General features: G+C 46.0%; 1 protein-coding gene across 1 annotated transcript in view; it reads left to right on the forward strand.

Annotated features, from left to right (window-relative positions):
- Nucleotides 1–23,337, forward strand: part of RAB2A (RAB2A, member RAS oncogene family) — a 232,645-nt gene that overhangs the window by 75,718 nt on the left and 133,590 nt on the right. Inside the window, exon 3 of the mRNA XM_029591354.1 lies at nt 5,972–6,039. Within this exon, the coding sequence (XP_029447214.1) occupies nt 5,972–6,039 (68 nt within the window). The remainder of the gene's footprint in view (nt 1–5,971; nt 6,040–23,337) is intronic.

Raw genomic sequence — 23,337 nt, forward strand, 5'->3', positions numbered from 1 at the left:
ATCCATTGTCCCAATACACAGAAAGGCTGACACTTCCTATCTAGTACAGTCAGCCCCTGGCTTTCAAAAATCTCAGCTGGACCACCACACAGTTGTGGCAGAATCAGCTCAAAAGAAAGCAAAACGGACGAAGCCTCACTCCCCTACCCCTCCTGTCAAGGAACACAAGTTCCTAGACAATATTGGTCGACGTGTGTTCCAAGGGGCCATGCTCATCTCCAGAATTGTTTCTTACCAGCTGTACATGACCCAATACAACAGGGTCATTTCCAAGCAAATACAGGACTTCTCTGAAACCCTGCCTGACCAATTCCAAGAACATCTTCAAATCCTTGTCAACAAGGGGTTTGAGGCAGGGAAGCATGAGATAAAAACAGCTTATGATATCTTAGACACCTCCACTAGAGTGTCTGCAACTGCCATTTCGGCAAGACACTGGGCCTGGCTCAAGTCTTCTGACCTTCGCCCAGAAGTACAAGACAGGCTCACTGACCTGCCCTGTATAGGAGATAACCTGTTTGGTGAACAGATTCAGCAAATAGTGGCTGAATTAAAGGACCATCATGAGACCCTCAAACAGCTCTCATCGATACCTTCTGACTTCCCTTCTAGACAGCCCTTCAAGAAGGACTCTAAGAAGTCATTCTTCCACCCACGGAAGTACTATCCTCCACCAACAAGGTCCCAAGTTACAAGGCCTTATCAAAAATCTCAGCCTCGCCAGCCTCGGAAGCAAACACCACAAGCAGCTCCCCAGCTGGGGCCTGCTTCAGCTTTTTGACTTTCCCTTGGAGAGCAGCAGCCTGATTCCTCTGCCAGGCATACCAGTGGGAGGTCGATTGTGCCACTTTCACGGCATGTGGCAATCAATCACAACCGACCAATGAGTGCTAGCAATCATTGCTCAGGGTTCCCACCTGAACTTTCTTGCTCTTCCACCAGAATCCCCACCTCTACAAGCGTGGAGAGTAACCGACCACTTTGTCCTTCTGGACCAGGTGGTTACCCTTCTTCTCCAGTTAAGGGCAATAGAACCCGTTCCTCTTTCGCAACAAGGCCTAAGGTTCTATTCCCAGTACTTTTTGATCCCCAAGAAATCCAGGGGGCTTCGTCCAATTCTGGACCTATGTGCCCTCAACAAGTATCTCCAGCGGGAAAAGTTCAAGATGGTAACCTTGGGCTTGCTTCTACCTCTTCTACAAAGAGGAGCCTGGCTCTGCTCTCTGGACCTCCAGGACGCATACACCCTCATTGCGATAGCTCCAGCTCATCGCAAGTACCTCCGGTTTTTAGTAGACGCAAGGCACTATCAATACCGGGTGCTTCCATTCGGCCTAGCATCGGCACCCCGAGTCTTTACCAAATGTCTCGTAGTTGTCACAGCCTTTCTCAGGAAAGAAGGTGTTCACGTCTACCCCTATCTAGACGACTGGTTAATTAGGGCCTCAACCCAGCAAGCCGCTCGATCGTCCCTGGATTTGACCCAACACACTCTAATTTATCTAGGATTTCTCATCAATTACGAGAAATCCTATTTAGTCCCATCTTAAACCTTGTCGTTCATTGGGGCAGACTTGGACACCTTACAGGCAAAAGCCTTTCTACCTCAACAACGAGTGCAAACCCTCGTGTCCCTCGCTCACCAGTTGCAGTCTCAGTATACAGCAACAGCTCGGCAATTCCTTGTCCTTCTCAGACATATGGCGTCCTCAGTCCATCTCACACCAATGGCCCGCCTGGCCATGAGAGTCATGCATTGGACTCTGAGGTCATAATTGATTCAAGCGACTCAGCCTCTGTCAACCATTGTCCACATCATCGACCCACTCCATCTGTCTCTCGCCTGGTGGGAAGATCAGAACAATCTCCTCCAGGGTCTGCCCTTTCAAGTACCAGATCCTCAACTCATTCTCACCACTGACGCTTCCAACCTCGGGTGGGGAGCTCATGTGAACGATCTACAGACACAAGGATCTTGGTCTCCAGAGGAAGCCAAACACCAGATAAATTTCCTGGAGCTTCGAGCAATGCATATGCTCTCAGAACTTTTCAGGATTGCCTGTCAAATCACGTCATCCTGATTCAGACAGATAACCAGGTGGCCATGTGGTACATTTATTTATTTATTTATTTTTGGTTTTTATATACCGGAAGTTCCTGTATACAATACATATCACTCCGGTTCACATTTAACAGAAATAACTATCGCCGGGAGGCGGTTTACATGGAACAAAGCATCAACATGGATCAAATTACATGGAACAAAGCATCAACATGGATCAAATTACATCAACAAGCAGGGAGGCACAGGCTACTTCCTTCTGTGTCAGGAAGCTGCGCAGATTTGGGCGGAAGCGCTCTCTGACACGATGTACCTCAGGGCCACCTATTTGCCGGGAGTGCACAATATCTTGGCAGACAAACTGAGTCGTGTCTTCCAACCGCACGAGTGGTCTCTCAATCCCTCGGTAGCGACCTCTCTCTTCCAGCAATGGGGTTATCCCCAAATAGACCTCTTTGCGTCCCCTCAGAACCACAAAGTGGACAATTACTGCTCCCTCATTCGGAGCGAGCGCTCTCAGCCCAGAGATGCATTCTCCCTCTCGTGGGCAGCCAGTCTGCTTTATGCATTCCCTCCACTTCCTCTTCTCTCGAAGACTCTCGTGAAGCTCCGTCAGGACAAGGGAACCATGATCCTGATAGCACCTCACTGGCCACGCCAAGTGTGGTTTCCCATACTTCAGGATCTCTCCATCCGCAGGCATATTCCCTTGGGAATGCACCCGCTTCTGATCACTCAGAACGACGGATGTCTACGCAATCCCAATCTTCAGGCCTTGTCCCTGATGGCATGGATGTTGAAAAGTTAATCCTTCAACTACTTAACCTTTCAGATTCGGTTTCTCGTGTCCTGATTGCTTCACGGAAGCCTTCCACAAGCAAGTCTTACTCCTATAAATGGAAAAGTTATACATCATGGTGTTCTTCGCAATCCCTTGATCCTTTTTCCTGTCCAATCCCAAGGTTTTTGGACTATCTCTGGAATTTATCAGAATCAGGTCTAAAGACCTCTTCCATCAGAATGCATGTCAGTGTGGTAGCCGCCTTCCATAAAGGTATCGGGGATGCCCCTATATCAGTACAACCCCTCTTAACAAGTTTTCTTAAAGGCTTACTCCATATCAAGCCAACTTTACGTCCTCCGGCCCCTTCTTGCGACCTTAATCTGGTTCTCGGGCGGCTCATGAAACCACCGTTCGAACCTCTTCACTCCTGTGACCTAAAATATCTCACATGGAAAGTGATTTTCCTTTTGGCTATCACTTCAGCTCACAGGGTTAGTGAGTTACAGGCCTTAGTTACCTATCCGCCTTACACTAAAGTCCTGCAGGACCGGGCGGTACTCCGCACTCACCCTAAGTTTTTGCCTAGGGTAGTTTCGGAGTTTCACATTAATCAATCCATCATACTACCTATCTTCTTTCCCAGGCCCCACTCCAACCCAGGGGAACAGGCTCTGCATACCCTTGACTGTAAATGGGCTCTAGCGTTCTACCTAGACCGTATAGTTGCCCCAGTTATTCGTCTCTTTCCATCCCAACAAATTAGGACAACCTGTGGGTAAGCAGACTCTCTCCTCCTGGTTGGCGGACTGCATATCTTTGTGGTATCGGCAAGCAGGCATTCCTTTCCAAGACTGTGTTAAAGCACACTCTGTGAGGGCCATGGCGACTTCAGTAGCACACCTACGATTGGTGCCGCTTCCTGACATTTGCAGGACTGCCACCTGGAGTTCTCTCCACACTTTCGCAGCCCACTATTGCTTGGACAAAGCCAGAAGACAAGATTCCATCTTCGGCCAGTCTGTCCTGCGTAACCTGTTTCCAACTTGACATACCAACACCCTTCTGCCTGCCCGATGGGGTTCAGGATGCCTTCTACCAAATTCCACCCCAGTTGCTGTGCCTGTTGCACGCCATTGGGTACATTTGGTGCATGTTCGGACAGCCTCAGCTCGGTACTCGCCCATATGTGAGGACTACCATCCTGCTTGTCCTGTGAGAAAACAAATGTTGCTTACCTGTAACAGGTGTTCTCACAGGACAGCAGGATGTTAGTCCTCACGAAACCCGCCCGCCGCCCTGCGGTGTTGGGTTCGTAATGTTTTGTTTTATTTTTTCGGCACTGCCTGTAGCTATCAAATAAGACTGAAGGGGGACCCCTGCTGGCTGCAGGGTTAGTGCCATGCTGGGCATGCCCAGTAGGGGCCAGTCAAAGTTCTGGAAACTTTGACAGAAGTTTTCCGTGATTGGGCTCCATCCTGATGATGTCACCCATATGTGAGGACTAACATCCTGCTGTCTTGTGAGAACACCTGTTACAGGTAAGCAACACTTGCTATCTCTGCTTTGACAAGCTCCGCCTCCCGGACCTGATTGACAGATCCCATGACAGCATGGCTAATTCATCCTGCTATCTATGGAAACACCGTTTACAGTAAGCAAACCTGCTTGTTTGACCCAAAAAAAGTTATATAATATTTGGCATAGTAACCATTAATGCAAATCTAGCTTGAAAGTGTAAAAAAAAAAGCCCACTGTATATTTCACCCTATCTCCAAGAAGTTAACTATTGTGGAAAGGAGTTGAAAGCATGGTGTTAGTGTGCTAAATTAACTTGTGTAAAATAAATATACACACTTTCATTAGTGCTGTAGCACATGGCTACCTTAGAAGCATAAATATGATGCCAGACTGAAAGACCTCTCTGGTCTGCTTAGTTTCCTTCCTTTTGCAATCTTGCAGTCATTACATGATCTTTGATTTTATTTCCCCTCTACAAAGTATCCGCTTTACCTTTTCCATGTTTTTTTAAATTTTTACTGTTTCTGCCTCTGCTTCCTCTATTGGGAGGTGGTTCTGGCATCTACCACACTTCTTGAAGCAGGGTTCCCTTACTGAGTCTGCCTCTTCTGCATGACACCTTGTTTTAGAGCAGGGATAGGCAACCCCAGTCCTCAGGTTGGTTGGATTTTAGGATATACACACTGAATATGCATATGAGAGATTTGCATACATTTCATGCATTTTCATTGTAGATATCTTGAAAACCTGACCCGATCTTAGCTCTTGATGATCCATGTTGGTCATTCCTGTCATATCCGTTTCCATAGTGCACACATATGTCTTTAAGTCTTGCTTCATTGGATTTATGATGCAAGCTCTGAACCATTTTGGTAGCCCTCCCCTGCATTTCTTCCATTTTGTCTATCTTTTATAGGATGTAGTTTAGATGGTCTTGCCAATTTTTTTTTTTTAATAACTTATTACTTTTTTTTTTTTTTTACTGTCCCTATCTCTCACATACATGATTAATCTATGAATGCAGAGAACGTACTGTTTTATGGATTTCATGGGATCTTTTGTTTGTTTTATTTCCTCTTCTTCCTTTTTGATCCCTAAGAGGTCCTTCACCATAGCATGTGCCTAGATACTCCCAAAATCTACTCTTTAGTGTTGTCATTTGTTGTATTTAAGGCAGTTTTGTGTGAGGAATTCTCTAATTTAAGTATATATATGAATGACCTTGCCGCAAGTGGAAATCTCGAGTAGGAGTGGCCAGTTAAAGAGCCACAAACGGGGTCTGATTTTCAGGATGTGCATAAGAAAGATTTGCAGGCAGTGCTTCCATTGTATGCAGATATATATCTTGTACATATTCATTGCGGATATCCTGAAAATCAGACCTGTTTGTGGTTCTTGAGAACTGGAGTTGGCTTTCCCTGCTCAAGAGTGTAGGAATTATGTACCTGTGGATAAACTTTTCTGTTTTTGTTTATTTTTATTTATCACCTAAATTATTTTTTTTTTGTCTGCCTCTATATTTATAAGGCAGTATGTTTCCTATGTTTTAGTTACCTCACTTTCAGTTGAATATGATAATTTTACTAATAATTTAACTTCTTTTCTAGGTGTAGAATTTGGTGCACGGATGATAACAATCGATGGAAAACAGATTAAGCTTCAGATATGGGATACAGTAAGTACCATAGAGGCCTGTTAAACATTCATAACTTTACTGCACAGGTAACTTCACTGATAAATTTATTTACAGATATTTACTTTAATAAACACACTTGTTTTAATTTTGCATCATTTATTTTTAAGATAAAATCACAATTTATCAAAAAATTCTGATTAGTAGCTGATGAATCCAAATGAAATGTAGTTTACAAGATTAATCAAAGTTGAGAAATCTGTGGGAGAAGATGAACTTTTTAATCAAGACTGATGAGAGCTAAAAAAGGTTAGGACAAATTCTTGGAGGAGAAGTCAAACTGTTAAACAAGTAGACCTAAGAAAAAATCACAAATTATCACTTTACAATTGCAGCATGGGATCTTGCCAGACTCTTGTAACCTGGATTGGCCAAAGTCCTTCGAGCCCTGCCATACTGGGTCAGGCAGGGCTTGAAGGACCCTTTGCCTGACCCAGTATGGCAAGTTATGCCATCAGAGACATTAGAAAAGTGCTCACATGCATAAGTCTCCTAGTAAAATAACTTGTCCATAAATGAAAAATCTATCAGAGTATTTAATATTATTCAGAGTAACAAAATAGACTTGATGGATGACTACATGTATACTCCAAAACAAAATTATCATGAAACCTGATTTGTACTATCTCCAAGAAAATCTGACTAAGAACAGATTTTTTTTAAAACTAGTGTCTCTGCCAGCACATATTAGCTGACCTTCAGTTATACTTATCGGGACACTTTTTTTTTTTTTTTTTTTTAAACTTGATTCATATGTGGGGAAAGGTGACCAGAAACCAGAACCTCTTCAATAAGCAATGCTTCTGGAATTATTTCAGAGGACAACAGCAGGGGGAACTAACACTATGTAATACTTCAAGTAGTGCAGTATAACGAAAGTGTGTTTCTCCTAGGACAAGCAGAATGGTAGTCCTCACACATGGGTGATATCATCAGATGGAGCCTGACACGGAAAGCTATCCACACATTTATGCGGAGTCCCTCTTCAGTCTCTCTTTTTTTTCATGAAAGAAATGCTTCACGATTGTGGAGCTCACGCTTATTTTGTGGGAAAAAATTTTTTCCATCCCAAGTCCCTTTCGATGCCTCTGCGCTTTTGGGATACTTTTCGGGCATCGCAGTAAGTGCTTCGTTGTTCGCGGTCGATTGCCGAAGGTGCTGCTCCCCGGTAACCCCTGGGTATCGACCGCGCGCATGCTCTTTTTTTCCTATTGCATCGTCTGGCTTCCGCCAGTGCCCCCAGACTATGTCCATCATGGACCCCCATGAGGCCTGCAGTTTGTGCCTGGGGGCTTTGCATGAAGCCTGGGGTTGCGATTTTTGCACCCAAATGACTCCTAAGGGCCATTGTATGCGCCTGGACAAAATGGATAAATTTGGCACCAAAATGTCTGAGTCTTTGGTATCGGGGGCATCGATGCCCAAGGGGCGAGAGGTCTTAGCGGTCTTAGTGGCCCCAACTCTTTTGGTATCCCCCCCCTGCTGTCAGGCTCCTGGTTGGATCTGGGCGCAGGAGATGGTCTGTCTGTTTCTTCTCGTTCCATGTCTGGCTCCTCCTCATTCACCTTGGCGCCGGGGAAAGAGTGGGCCGAGCACCGGGAGAAATCAAGAAAACATTGCCATCTATCACCATTATCGCATGGCTCCAAACTTGGAAAGTCACCAGCCCAGCTACCCCCGGGCTGAGGCAGCATTGCGTTCCATCAAACCCAAGGGACCAAGACGATCCCCCCACTGGGAGATCTGGTTTTGTCGCCACCTCTTCAAGCTATCCTATCCTCATCAGCATTCGAGAAGTTGGTGTGCCGGGTGCAGCTAATGGTTGGCAGGGTGCTGCAGAGTATTGAGCCCCCAGTCCCACCGGTGCTGCCACTGGAGCCTGTTCCATCAGTGCTTGTGCCCTTACTGAAGTAGCTGGACTTGCTGCTTGATGTTTTGCTGGCACAGCCTCTCCTGATGCCCTGGGCACCATTGCTAACACGGGGCATCAGTGTGGCCTCCATTGGAGACTATCTCTGTGATTGATTTCTCTGATGGGGCTGTCAAGATAGTTGGCGCCGCCCTCGCGGCCGACACCTTGGTCAGCAAGTACCCCTCTTGGGACCTTTGGACTCTGTGCCTTTGGGGCTGACAGTTCCCCTGGTGATTCAGGTAACTGCGGCACCTCTGGGGCCGGAATATCCTTCGGGTCCAACTGTGCCATCAGTGCCCATGCCTCTGCCTTCAGGGTCTCTGCACAAGAGTTCCTTGGAGGCTCCACCTCTGGTGTCCCCAGGCACACAGAGTGAGGAGGACACCCCCTACGATCCTTGGGAGGATGAGGCATCCCCATCCCCTACGGAGGACTTGGAGGATTTGCCGTCTTAGCCCTGTCCTCCGGAGTAGAGGCGTAAGCCTCCACTGAAAGACCTAACGTTTGCTGGGTTCGTAAGGCCCATGGCATAATCTGTGCCTTTTCATCTCTTGACTGAGCAGGATTCCAGGCATAAGATGCTAGAAGTACTCCAATTTGTAGACACCCTGAAGGAGGTTGTGACAGTTCTGGTACATGACATTTTCAAAGATCTGTTCATCTGGTTGTGGGAGCATCCCATTTCCATCCCTTCAGTAAACTGAAAATCAGATGCGGTCTACTTGGTGCAACCTACCACGGGATTTGAATGCCAACAGCTTCTGCACCAGTCGGTAGTGGTGGAATCTACCCTAAAGAAGGTGAAGAGGTCACGGACCCATGCTTAGTCTCCTCAATTTCGTGATCAGAGGACCCTGGACGCTTTAGGAAGGAAAGTCTCTATTCCAGGGTTTCATACTGGCGGCCCACATTACGTGTTACCAGCGCTATATGAGCTAATACTCCAGGGACCTCTAGAAACAAGTTCAAGATCTGGTGGTGCACCTCCCCCAACAGTTTCAGGAGGACTTCCTGAAAGTGATCCACCAAGGTTTGGAATGTGAGAAACGGTCAGGTCAGCTTATGTCTTTGAAACTGCAGTGAGGGTGGCGGCGACAGGCATAGGAGCTCAATGCATAGCCTAGCTTTGGGCTTCAGACCTCCGGTCAGAGGTACAAGAGCGTATTGCGGACCTTCCCTGTATGGGGGAAAATCTCTTTGGAGATTAGATCGAGAAGGCGATAGCACAGCTTAAGGATTACCATAAACCCTCCAATATCTGTCTGCCACCTCCTCGGGACCTCAGTCCACTGGCAAAAGGCCATCACGGCAAAGCTTGATGCCCCTTTTACCACCTGAGGATGTATTATCCTCCAGCTAGAAGGGCGAGGCCTCAACGTGCACCAGCCAGACCACGAATGAGGCAGCCGCACACCCCTTGGTCACCACCAGCCCTGCAGCAGAGCCCAGCTACGGGGTTTTGATGAGTTGCGAGGGAACTTGAGCCAGCAATCCATACCTGCAATGGATGACGAACCCCCCCCCCCCTCCTGTTGAGGCCACCTGCAGAGCTTTGCAGACTGTTGGCTCTGTCACCTTGGACCAATGGGGGGTACAGGTTACACATCCAATGGGACCCCTGGAATCCCTTCCATGCCCCTCTTGAAGATCTTCAGCGAGCGAGAAGATACTCCGAGTAGAGCTCTCCACCCTCTTAATGGGCCGAGCAGTTGATCCTGTCCCGCCAGATCAGCGAATCAACATGTTTTACTCAAGGTATTTCCTCATAAGAGAAAAGTTCAAAATGGTTTCTTGGGCGCCCTAATCCCTCTCCTGAAGAGCGAGGACTGGCTTTGCTCCCTCGACCTAAAAGGCGCTGACGCTCATATTGTGGTCTCTCACAGTCATCGGAAGTACCTCCATTTCCTGGTAGGAGAGGAGCACTTTTCAGTCTGAACAAACAGGGAGGCAAGGGCTTGTTCCTCCTTTGCCAGAAGGCGGTACAGATATGGTCCTGGTCTCTCTCCCAGGGCAACCTCCTTTGAGCCATATACCTGCCAGGGACTGAGAATGTCACGGCGGATGCTCTGAGTTGTTCGTTCCGCCCTCATGAACAGTCCCTGAAACAGGAGGTTGCAGATCGGATCTCCTGCTTTGGGGAACCCTGGACATAGATCTGTTCACTTCCCTGTGCAACAAAGACTAATTCTGCTCCCTGTTCAGGACGGACTACGGGCCAGTCTCTGATGCCTTTGCTCACCATTGGGGCACTGGCCTCCTATATGCATACCCCCCACTTCCACTGGCATCGCAGACCCTCCTGAAGCTCCAGCAGGACCAGGGAACCATGATCCTGTTCATACCATATTGGCCACGGTAAATCTGGTTCCCGCTTCTACAGGATCTATCCTTCCGGGCCCTGATGTGTCTGGGGACCTCTTCAGACGTGATCATGCAGGATCAAGGCAGGCTGCACCATCCCAACCTCCAGTCTTTGACTTTCACGGCTTGGATGTTGACTGGATGACCCTACAGAATCTGAGCCTCTCAGAAAAGGTGTCTCAGGTTCTGGTAGAACCCAGAAAGCCTTCCACTAGGTAATCTTACAATCTCACGTGGAAGAGGTTCTTTGGCTGGTGTGGACACTGGATCCATTCTCCTGCTCCACTTCGAAACTTCTGGACTACCTGTTGCATCTCTCTGAGGCTGGCTTGAGGATCCACCTCCGTGTTATTGGAACATATCACCAGGGAGTAGATGGCATGCCCATCTCCATGCTGCCTCTTATGAGGCGCTTCATGCAGGGACTGCTCCAGCTCAAACTGCCAATGCATCCTCTGGCGGTCTCCTGGAACTTCACCGTGGTTTTAGCCAACCTTATGAGGGTCCCATTCGAGCACCTGTGATATTGTGACTATGAAATACCTGTCTTGGAAGATCCTTTTTCTGGTTGCAGTCACCTCAGCGCGCAGGATCAGCAAGCTTCAGGCTTTGGTGTCATACCCACCTTATATAAAATTCTTTCATGACAAGGTGGTTTTCGTACACATCCTAAATTCCTGCCAAATGTAGTGACAGAGTTCCATCTCAATCTGTCTATCGTTCTACCCACCTTCTTTCCGAAACCACGTTCCCACAAGGGTGAGGAGGCCCTGCACATGCTGGATTATAAAAGGGCCCTGGCCTTTTTACCTGGATCATTCAGTGGCCCATAGGCAGTCCACATAGATCTCTCTATCCTTTGACAAAAACAGATTGGGTGTTGCAGTGTCCAAGCAGACCTTGTCCAACTGGCTAGTGCATTGTACATCTTTCTGCTATGCGCAGGCCGGACTGCAGCTTGAGGGTCACAACACAGCTCGTTCTGTGCGAGCCATGGCAGCTTTGGTGGCCCACTTGCGGGCGGTGCCCGTGGATGAGATCTACAGGGTGGCGACTTGGAGTTCCCTCCACATCTTCGCCTCTCATTACTGTCTGGACAGAGATGGCCAACGTGGCAGCAGCTTGTCAGTCTGTCCTCCGTAATATTTTTCAGCAGTGAAAACCAATTCTTCCTGCCTCTGGCCCTTTTTTTGGGTTCAGGCTGTCTCCCTCTGCGCCGGTGTGCCCATTGGCACCTGGTTGGATGTTTATTGTTCAGGAGCAGTCTGTAGCTATGTATTCACCCATGTGTGAGGACTACCATCCTGCTTGTCCTAGGAGAAAGCAGAATTGCTTACCTGTAACAGGTGTTCTCCTAGGACTGCAGTATGTTAGTCCTCATGAAACTCACCTGAGTCCCCACAGAGTTGGATTCCTTTCGGGTTTATTTTATTTTTTGCAAATTCTATAATTATAAGACCGAAGAGGGACCCCGCGTGGACGCATGCATAGCGGCATGCTGGACATGCTCAGTGTGTCGGTCAAAGTTTCTAGAAACGTTGACATAAGTTTTCCGTGCCAGGCTCCATTTGATGTTACCATTGTGTGAGGACTAACGTCCTGTTTTCCTAGGAGAACACCTATTATAGGTAAGCAACTCTGCTTTCTGAAGGCCAGACATCTGCACTATTGTAGTTTGCTGCTTATAAGACCTATTTTGGTGGGCTGATTATTCAAATGGAGGTTGCTGGATCACTAAGTGTTAGATTGTGGAAGACCTTTCTGACTTCAGAAATAAATTTGGAATGATGTAAGTCTATATGTAAAACAGCAAAGTTTTTTTGTTTCATCTATGCAAATTAAAAGGTTATTTGATTTGGAAAAGTGTGAGTTCTTTTACTTACTACTATTTAATGTTTGTTTTTTAAGTGGAGAGGTGCAGAAATAGGGTCTCTTAAAATAAATAAATAAATAAATAAATAAAAAATGCCACTATGCACTTAGCTTTCTCCAAGGACAAGCAGGATGGTAGTCCCCACACAAGGGTGACATCAGATGGAGACCTGATGAGGAAAACTTATGTCAAGGTTTCTAGAACTTGACTAGGCACACTGAGCATGCCCTACACCACAATTCCATGCAGGGTCTCTCTCCAGTCTCTCAATTTAGAGCTGTAAGCATCGTGGTATGAGTGAGCTCAATTTAGCCGTTTTTGGCCTTGTGGAAAACTTGCTTTGTGTGTTGCATTTTTTGTGGATTTTTTTTCTCATTGTTCCATCTCCGGCTCCTTCTTGGTGTCTCCCCATAGTGTCTCTTAGTCAGGGTTTTCGGTAAATTTGGGTAAGTTTCCTTTTGCGATTCATTCTCCCTTTTATTTCATCTGTCATGGCCATGTCCAGTTTTCGGCGATGCCTCTAGTACCTGAGGACCAGATCCATTAAGGATCCGTATGAGACGTGTCCTCTGCCTAGTGGCATCGCATGATATCTGGGGTTGCTGCTTATGCACTCAGATGACCCTGAAGGGATGTCTACTTCGACTCGACAAGATGGAGCAACTCTTTAGGTCGAACAAGTCTGAGTCATAAGCATTGAAGGACCAAGGAGCCGCACCAATGGACACAGCTATCAACATTGGGACTGTTGTCTCTCCTCCAGGCCGAGGATGTCAGGTTCACTGTCATTGGCCTCAGCACTGAGGAGGAAGTATCAAAGAAGCATTGGTACCAGTCCCCGTCTATGCACTGTGCCGGGCATAGGGATGCACCAGCTTTTGCTGCGATGATCCTGAAGCGTCCTTGTGGCAAAGAGTGCCAATTCTCCATTGGCACCAGGGTTCTGCAACAGTCTCCACTGGTCCTGATACCAGTCACTGATCCATCTCGCAGGACCGAGGAAGATCTAGTTACCCCTCCTTCCTCCCAGTTGGTCTTCGTATTGGCAACATTTAAGAAGTGCTGGAGTGTCGAGTCCAGCTAACAGTTAACCCAAGCGCTGCAGGTTTTGGTCTGTGGCACAGATGGCACTGTACCCGGTACCACCAGTCTTCATACCTCTTCTGGAGAAGCTCATTGTGCTAATCTGTGCATTACCGACCCAGTTGATGTCTGTTCCCAAGACAGCATCACTGCCCAGCAGGTCACTAAGACCTCCCCTTACTGATAACTGTGGTCGTCGCTGGTTGCTTGGAGGAGGAAGGTCCACAGAGCCTGGCGGAGATGCCGACGCCTGCCGCCCACTGGACATACATATATCTTCACCCAGTGTTTATTTTTATCAGTGATTTTCCATAAATCCGCTCAAACTATTTCCTATTATAATTTTTATGTATTAATGATAATAATATAGGAGAACGGGTGGAAATTTCATATATTATGCGGCACCGTCCAGGTGTCGATGTTTTCTCTTATAATCATAAATAACCTCCCGCCTCCAATTTTTATTTGAAATTTATAACTTTAAAATACGTTGAACCGGATAATGGAAAATCCCATCTGTCTTCCTTTTCGTCGGGAATTCAGCAAAGACGGAGGCTTTCCATCGAGCACCGAAGGAATTAAACAGCTTTTTTGAAGAAGAATAACAAAAGAATGAAAGTACCCTGAGGAAGACAGATCGTCGAAACTTGCGCAAGTCGGGGAGCAAAAGACATTTTAAAAGAGCTAAGTAATTGTGATTCTTCTGGCGACAGTATGAGATAAAAATAAGTGAAAAAGTGTTATTCACAGAGAAAATATTTTTAAAGATAATAAAAATGAAAAACAATTAAATATACACAAAAATGGGATTTTCCATTATCCGGTTCAACGTATTTTAAAGTTATAAATTTCAAATAAAAATTGGAGGCGGGAGGTTATTTATGATTATAAGAGAAAACATCGACACCTGGACGGTGCCGCATAATATATGAAATTTCCACCCGTTCTCCTATATTATTATCATTAATACATAAAAATTATAATTATAATAGGAAATAGTTTGAGCGGATTTATGGAAAATCACTGATAAAAATAAACACTGGGTGAAGATATATGTGTGATTGATTAGGTGTTCATCTAGTCAGGATCTCAATTGTGAAAATTGCCCACTGGACATAGGCAGCGCACATAGGGACCCATCCCCTGTCGCTTTCATTGATGATGAGGAACCCTATGGCACCTGGGGGAATGTCATTCCTTCTCTGAGGGCCTCCCTTCAGACCCTTCTCATCCAGAGGAGTGAAAGAAGCTTCCACCTGAGGACTTAACCTTCGCAGGGGTTGTGAGGGTGATGGCAGAAGCAATCCCTTTTCAGTAATTTGGAGGAGGATGTCACGCACAAAATGCTTGAGATCCTCCAGTTCATGGAGCATCCTAAGGATATCGTGATGGTCTCTGTACATGAGATCCTTAAGTTGCTGCTGAGCATATGGGAATACCTCACAGTGCCTTCTGTCAGTAAGAAGGCAGACGAGGTTTACCTCATCCAGAGGGCTGTCTGATTCGATGAGTGTCAGCTGCCCCACCAGTCAGTGGTGGCCAAATCTGCCCTCAAGAGGGCCAAGCGACCCCGGTGAAGGACCATAGAGTGATGGACACTTATGGGAGGAAAGCATTTCAAAGTGCCATGCTTATTGCTCTTATTGCCGCCTATTAGATCTACATGAGCCACTATTTGGACATCTGGAAGCAGGTGCAGGAGGTGGCTGAGCAGCTGCCTCAACAGCAGCAGGACACCCTCAGGTCACCAGCGCATAAGGACCTAGAGTGCAGAAAACATGAGGTCTGTGCGAACTAAGTTGTTTTCAAGATGACATTGAGATCTTTGCAGCAGGAATTGGTGCCCAGAATGGCATGGCTGCGGGCCTCTCATCTCTGACCAGAGGTACAGGAATGACTCGCTGACGTTCCGTGTACTGGAAAGAATCACTTTGGAGATAGGCTGAGGAATGCTGTGGCCCAACTTCGGGACCACCACGAGATCCTCCAACAACTTTCCGCCAGAACTCCGGACCTGTCGTCCTCATCCAGGAGGCTGGCGAGATCAGGTCCAAGAAAGTCTTTCTTTTGCCAAAGGAAGTGCTAACCTCTGCCTCCTCGCTCCCATCAATACCATCAGGGTTTCCCTAGCTGGCCCAGGCAGCAGAGAGCCCCAAAGCCACAGCAGGCTTCGCAGTCAACTCAAAAGGGCAAGGTTTTGACTGGGCCATAGGGAATGTAAGCCAGTTGCCCATAAGACTCTGGTTCTTTGTGAATCAGTGGCCTAGTATAACATTGGACCAGTGGGTTCTGTCCATCCATCAGGGGTACCAGTTGAACTTTATTGTCCTCCATGCTGATTCCAAAGAGAACAGGAGGACTCTGTTCCATTCTGGACTTAAAGGCTTTGAACAAGTTTCTAAAAAAAAAAAAAAAGTTCAAGATGGTTTCCCTGGGCACCTTGACACCCCCCCCCCCCCCACCCCTGCACAAAGGGATCTGGCTATGCTCCTTTAGCATAAAGGATGCATACACCCATATCGAGATCTTCCCCAGTCACAGGAAATATCTAAGATTTGTTGTAGGAAAATAACACTTCCAATACAGAGTGTTGCCGTTTGGGCTAGCATCAGCTCCAGAGATCTTCACAAAATGCCTAGCTGTGGTGGCAGTGCACCTCCGCAGCCTGGGAGTGCATGTTTTCCTGTATCTGGACAATTGGCTGGTCAAGAGTATGTCTCACGCAGGTCCATGTGCGTGAGCATTTGGGTGTTGGAGTCGCTAAGGTTCCTTCTCAACTACCCAAATTCCCATCTCAGTCCATCACTTCAATTGGACTTCATAGGAGCCCTGCCAGATATGGCTCAGGCCAAGGCCTTCCTGCCTTGCCAGAGGGCTGTCACCTTGACTACCATTGCTGCAGAGATCCAACAGAACTAGCAGGAATCAGCCTGGCATATGTTGAGGTTGGTGGGCCATTTGGCCGCAACAGTCCATGTCACTCCCTTGGCACAGTTACACATTCACAGAGCCCAGTGGACCCTGAGGTCGCAGTGACGCCAGGCCACTTAGAACCTCCAGGGTTGCATCTCTCCTGGTGGCAGGTACTTTCAAATCTGGAATGGGGAATCTTGTTTGGAAGTCCCCTAACAAAGCTATCCTAATCATGGATGTATCTGGAATGAGCTCATATAGATGGGCTTATCTCTCTAGATCTCTGTTCCACCCAGGAATGCTTTCGTCAAATCAATTTCCTTGTGTTAGGAACACTTCCTGTGTTAGGAAGAGGTCCAGATCTGGTCATGGGCCCTGTTCCACGGGATAGTTCTCAAGGCCATGTTCCTGGCTGGGTCGGAGAACATGGTAGCGGACAGGCTGTCAAGACTTCAGACCCCACAAGGGATTCCTGGACCAGGGGGTAGCGAATTAGATATTTCGCCTGTGGGGGATCCCGGACGTTGATCTGTTCACATTCCCCCTGCAACAGGAAAGTGCATCGGTTCTGATCCCTATACAGGTCAGATGGCAAACCAGTCTCAGATGCACTCACCCATTGTTGAAGGGAAGGGTTTTCTGTATGCATATCCTCCAATTCCGTTAGTGATGAAGACTCTCCTGAAGCTTCATGAGAACAGAGATACTGTGATCCTCATAGCCTTTCATTGGCCGAGACATGTCTGGTTTCCACTCCTTCAGAAGTTGTCCATCCAGAGATTGATCAGTCTGGGGAATTCCCCATATTTCATTACGCAAGACCAAGGTAGGCTGCAGCATCCCAACCTTCAGGCCCTGTCACTCATAGCCTGGATGTTGAAAGTTTAATCCTGCAACCACTTGATATTTCAGAGGATTTGTCTCTGTCCTGGTGGCTTCTAGAAAGCCTTCCACTAGAAAGTCTTTTGGACTGACGTGGAGGAGTTTTTTCTTTTCTGCCCCACACAAAAACTGCTTGACTTAACTCCTACACCTGTTGGAAACTGGCTTAAAGACTGACTTTGTTAGAGTTCATCTCAGAGCAGTTGGCGTTTACCACCAAGGTATAGATGGTTTGCCTATCTCTGTACAGCCTACAGTTGTATGTTTCATATGGGGCCTGCTTTAATGGAAGCCTCCCCTACAGCCTTCCGTTGTATCTTGGGACCTCAACGTGGTGTTAGCTCAGCTGATGAAAGGTCCTGAGCCGCTGCACATCTGTGAACTGAAGTATCTTACCTGGAAGGTCATATTTTTGGTGGCTGTCACTTCAGTGCGTAGGGTTGGCGAGCTCCAGGCCTTAGTGACTTATCCACGACAGGGTGGTCTTGTGTAAGCACCCTAGGTTCCTGTCTAGTGGTGACTGATTTCCATCTTAACCAGTCAATCGTCCTGCCAATATTTTTTCCGAAGCCCCATTCGCACCAAGGCGAACGAACACTGCATGGTTGGGACTGCAAGCGAGCTTTAGCCTTTTGTCTGGAGTGGACAGAATCCCATAGACAGTCCACCCAGCTTTTTATTTCTTTTGACAAGAGTAGGTTGTATGTTGCTGTTGCCAAACAGACACTAGCTAATTGGCTAGCAGATTGTATCTCCTTCTGTTATGTCCAGGCAGGACTTCATCTTATGGGTCATGTCAAGGCTTATTCTGTCTGAGCCATGGGACCGTCTGTAGCCCACTTGCAAGCAATTCCCATGGAGGAGATCTCTAAGACTGTGACGTGGAGTTCTCTGCACACATTCACGTCTCCTTACTGTCTGGATAGAGATCACTGACGCAACAGTAGGTTCGGCCAGTCTGTCCTTTGACCTGTTTGAGGTGTAAAATCTAACTCTTCCTGCCCAGGGCTCATTGTTTGGGTTCAGGCTGTCTCCCTCTTTGTTACCAACAGCACTCATGGTGGTGTGTCTGGCACCTAGTTAGGTATCTGTTGGTTCCCTTTTGTGTTGGGGATTCACCTATGTGTGAGGACTACCATCTTGCTTGTCCTGGGAAAAAGCAGAGTTGCTTGTCTATAACAAGTGTTCTCAGAGGACAGCAGGATGTTATTCTTCACTAAACCTGCCCACCTCCCCACGGGTTTGGGTTTCTCCTATTTTTTATTTAAATGATTATTCTTTGATGCAAGACCTGAATGCACGTAGCATCAGTTTTGTGTGCTTACTTTCTGATCGCAAAATACGCGCATGTGGCTGAAATGAATGGCCCAATGAATGCACATTCCTATTAATTAGTGCTAAATTGTGATGCTTGTTTCTGTGGTTATAGTGATGTGATGACACCCATCCAATAATAACCAAACTCATACTACCTATTTATTTCACATAGCTGACAAAATTACTTTATCAGTTATCACCTGAGCCAGATTTGAACCAGTAACCTCATAGTTACTGTGCAATTCACTGAGCTCCTTCAGTCTTTGTGAGAAGCAATTTACCTTTTTCTGTTAAGTAGACCAGGGTTTTTCTCTATAGTTGAGAAGTTTTCAGCCAGTGCTTCTGTGGGAATAAAGACAAGGATGCAGATTTTCATTTAAAACAAAAATGAGCTGAGCTTGTTAAATGTCTACGCTGGGTTCAGGCCATTGGTGGTCATGGGCAAAACTAGCCCAACTTACTATGTTACCACCTTTTCCTGTATCTTTAGCAACAGCAAGAACAGGAAAATAAGCTGGGTAAGGTTTGTGGCAGTGACTGACAGCAACCCAAGCCCAGCACTGATCATTAGTTGAAATGGTTTTGTTATGGATTTTATTTCTTTATTTTATAAGAGTTGGAGGACAGGTGCAGAGTTTGAACATTTTTATTCCAAAAGTCATTTGTGGTGGTGGTGGTGGGGGGAAGCAAATCCTAAAGCATACTTGATGTAAAGAGTTAAGATTAATCACTTTTTTGCAACAAAGGTCTTTTCACACCTGTTAATGCCATCTGGGGCTTGAGTGGAATCATTAGTTACAAGTTGCAGAATCTGATCACATCAAAAAATAATGTAAGAAAAATTAGAGAGAGAGATGGTACACCTCATTACTTTGGTTTTATTCCAAAACCTTCCTCTGAATGTACGATGCATACAGAACATAGCCTTCTCATGACACATCCCTGGAGACCCTATTCTGCTTGTTGCCATCTGTTTTGTGTGCATTGTACTCCCTTAGGAAGGTTTGGATTAAAGCAAATCACTGGTGATGGTCTTTGCCTCTTACATTTTTGTCATATTGTTGTCATGCCTAGTTTTAACAATTTTTACTCTAATATTTGTTTCTCAGATGAATCTTATATTTTCAGTTGATCGGTCAGGTGTGTAATTCTGCTTTCTCTGTCAATAACTGTAAATCTTTGTTACTAGAATCCCAAAACACATCTACTAGTAAACAGTATGGACTCTTGTATTTATTATGCGTGTCTTCTGCCTCTGCAATGTACTATTTTCCTGTTAACACTCATCTTCTGTCTTCACAAACTCTTCCTTACCTCTGGTAATTCTTTATAAAAGTGTAGGTTTAACACTAATATGAATGTCAGTGTTACTGACACAGCTTGAATTTTAATAGTGGTAGATAGCTAACATGCAATTCAGAATTAGATTTTGCTGATGAAAGCCCTCTTTGATCCTTTAGACTTCTGTGAACTGAAGTCCTGATTTAAAAGGTAATGTTTTTAATGGTGGTCACTTCAGCCCTCAGCCATTGAACCCCAGCCCTAGTGACTTATCTCCAGAATTGTACACAGTATTCCAAGTGATGTCTCACCAGGGACCTATACAGGGGCAATATCACTCCCCTTTTTCTGCTGACCATTCTTCTTCCTATGCAGCCAAGCATTTTTCTGGTGTTTACTGTTACTTTATCCACCTGTCTAGCCACCTTAAGATCATCAGATACAATTACCCCCAGATCCTGCTCTTCCTTTGTGCTTAGAAGAATTTCACCTCCAATAATGTATGTTTCCCTTGGGTTTTTGCACCCTAAATGCATTACTCTGCATTTTTAGCATTAACTCTTAACTGCCAGACTTTAAACCATTCCTTGAGCTTTGTTAGATCCCTCCTTATGTTTTCCATGCCTTCCTGGCTGTCCACCCTATTGCAAATTTTGGTATCATTGGCAATAAGACAAACATTTCCCAACAGCCTTCTATTTGTCGCTCACAAAAATCTTGAAGAGAACCTGTCCAAGGACCTATCCCTGAGGCTCACCACTAATAACAATCCCCTTCTCAGATAAAAATCCATTTACCACTACTGTCACCTTCCACTCAGCCAGTTTCTAGCCCACTCAATCACTCTAGGATCCATACCAAGGGTGCCTAATTTTATAAGTCTTCTGTGCGGAACCATGTCAAAGGCTTGCTGAAATCCAAGTACACTACGTCTAACGCTCTCTCTTGATCCAACTCTGGTCACCCAATGAAAAAAAAAATTGATCAGATTTGTCTCACAAGATTGACCTTTGGTAAAACCATGCTGCCTCGGATCTTGCAATTCATTGGTTTCCAAAAATTGCACCAACCTCTGTTTTAGCAGCGATTCCATTAGTTTTGCTCACCACAGAGCTCAGACTAACTGGCTTATAATTTCCAGCTTCCTCCTTACTTCAACTTTATGAATTGAAACCACATCTGCCCTTTTCCAGTCTTCCAGACTCTAAAGAAGCATTGAAAAGGTCAGCCAGCAGAGCTGCCAGGACATCTCTTAAGTTACTTTAGTATCCTTGTATGTATCCTATCCGGCCCATCACCTTATCTACATTGTTTAGTTAGTTCTCCTAAGACAAGCAGGATGGTAGTCCTCACACATGATGGGTGATGACATTGGATGGAGCCTGGGATGGAAAACTTATGTCAAATTTTCTTGAGCTTTAACTGTGCACACTGAGCATGCTCTATACCATGCCTTCACGCGGGATCCCTCCTTAAATCGTCCACTGCCCTTAGCAATGGTAACATGGAATAGACTTAGTTTTTGGGTACTTGCCAGGTTCTTATGGCCTGGATTGGCCACTGTTGGAAACAGGATGCTGGGCTTGATGGACCCTTGGTCTGACCCAGTATGGCATTTTCTTATGTTTTTATGTACAGAGCACTTAGAACCCCATCCTCTGTGGAGTTCATTGAGGATAAGGCCCCGTATGACTCCTAAGGGGACAACACTGCAGTCAGAGGGTCTCCCTTCAGAACTGTCTCCTCCAGATGAGTGAAGGAGGTCTCCTTCGGAGGACTTGACCTTCACAGATTTTGTACAGGTGATGGCTGAGGCAATCCCTTTTCAGTTAATGACAGAGGAAGATGCCAGACACAAGATGCTGGAAATCCTCCAGTTTGTGGAAGCTCCTTAAGATGATATAGTGGTTTTGGTGCACGAGATCTTTAAGAAGTTGCTGCTGAGGATCTGGGAACACCCCCTCATGATACCTCCTGTCAACAGGAAAGCAGATGAAGTTTACCTCATCCAACAGACTACCAGATTCGAGAAATGTCCGCTGATACCCCAATCGTTAGTGGTCAAATTTGCTCTCAGATTGGCCAAGCGCTCTCGGACCCATGCCTTGGCACCCCACCTCCCCCGGGGCAAGGATCATAGAGTGATAGATGCTCTTGGGAGGAAAGAATTCCAAGGGGCCATGCTGATTGCTCGCATTGCCTCTTACCCAGCTCTACATTTATTTATTTATTTTTAGTTTTTATATACCGATCTTCCTACATTAGATGCAAATCAAACCGGTTTCAATAGAACAAAAAGAAACTTGCCTGATGGAATTACATGAAACAATGAAGATTTATGCAACTTTAAATAACATTGTCAAGAGAAGAAAAAACCAAGTGTACAATTTGAATTACATAGTAATCACGGTAAACATTTGTTGTCCTTATGTTAAGCTTAGTTAGGGATAAGGAAAGAAGATAAGTAGAAATAAATAAATGAATAAATAATAAAAATAATAAAAATAAAATAAAGGAAAAGTCGAAAAAGTGACTGAGGGACTCTTCAAAAGGGAACCTGAGTAAATGTGAGAGACTAAAAACATATCAAACCAAATAGGTGAGAGGAATAAACAGAGAGGTGTAGCGAGAGAAGGAGGGAATGCTATAAACTAACAAGAGGGTTCTGGAAAAGCAAGCTTGAATAACCAAGTTTTAAGTTTTTTCTTAAACGAGATTGGGCAAGTCTCTTGTCGGAGGTCTGGAGGGAGAGTGTTCCAGTTAGAAGGACCTGCAGTAGAAAAGGCCCTTTTTCTTAGAGATGTTTTAGCTTGAGGGATGAAGAGCCAAATCTTCTACATGAGCCAAATCTTGCACAACCTCTGGAAGCAGGTGCAAAAGGTGGCTGAGTGACTCCCTCAACAGCAGCAAGATCCCTTATTACTGGTACATGAGGGTCTGGAATGTGGGGAAACACAAGGTTCCATTCAACCTACGATGGTTTTGAGACGCGGTGGCCCTTTTATGGGATCATCATGAGACCCTCCAGCAGCTCTCTGCCAGCATTTCAGACCCACCCTCCTCAGCCAGGTCGTCTGTGAGGGTAGAAAGACTTTCTAAGGCCCTGCCTCAGAGGATGTACTGTCCTCTGGTCCCTTTCTTCCATTCACAGAGGGTAAGCTCCCTTGCCCATCACAGACAGCAGAGAGCTCCCAAGTCCCAGCTGGCTCCCCAGCCAAATGATGTGATGGTGTTTTGACTAGATCGTAAGGAGCATGAGCCAGTCACCTACACCCGTGACTCTAGACCCCCGCAGTCAGAGGAGGCTACGTTTTTTTGTGGGTGGCCCAGTATAACCGCAGACCAGTGGGTTCTGTCCATCCATCAAAGGTACCAGTTGAACCTATTGGTTGTCCTGCCAAATTGTCCTCCATGCCCATTTTAGCACATCAGGATTTACTGTTATGGGAGCTCTCTGCTCTCTTAACAGCCAGAGCATTCAAACCTGTGCTACCAAGTCAAAGAGGGCGGGAATTCTATTCCAGGTATTTCCTGATTCCAAAGGGAACCAGGGGAGATTGTCCCATCGTAGACCTGAGGAACTTGAACAAGCTTCTCAAAGAAAAGTTCAAGATGGTTTCCCTGGGCACCCTGATTCTCCTCCTGCAAAAAGGGGACT

Source organism: Rhinatrema bivittatum, chromosome 2, assembly GCF_901001135.1.
Source record: "Rhinatrema bivittatum chromosome 2, aRhiBiv1.1, whole genome shotgun sequence".
Taxonomy (NCBI): Eukaryota; Metazoa; Chordata; class Amphibia; order Gymnophiona; family Rhinatrematidae; genus Rhinatrema; species Rhinatrema bivittatum.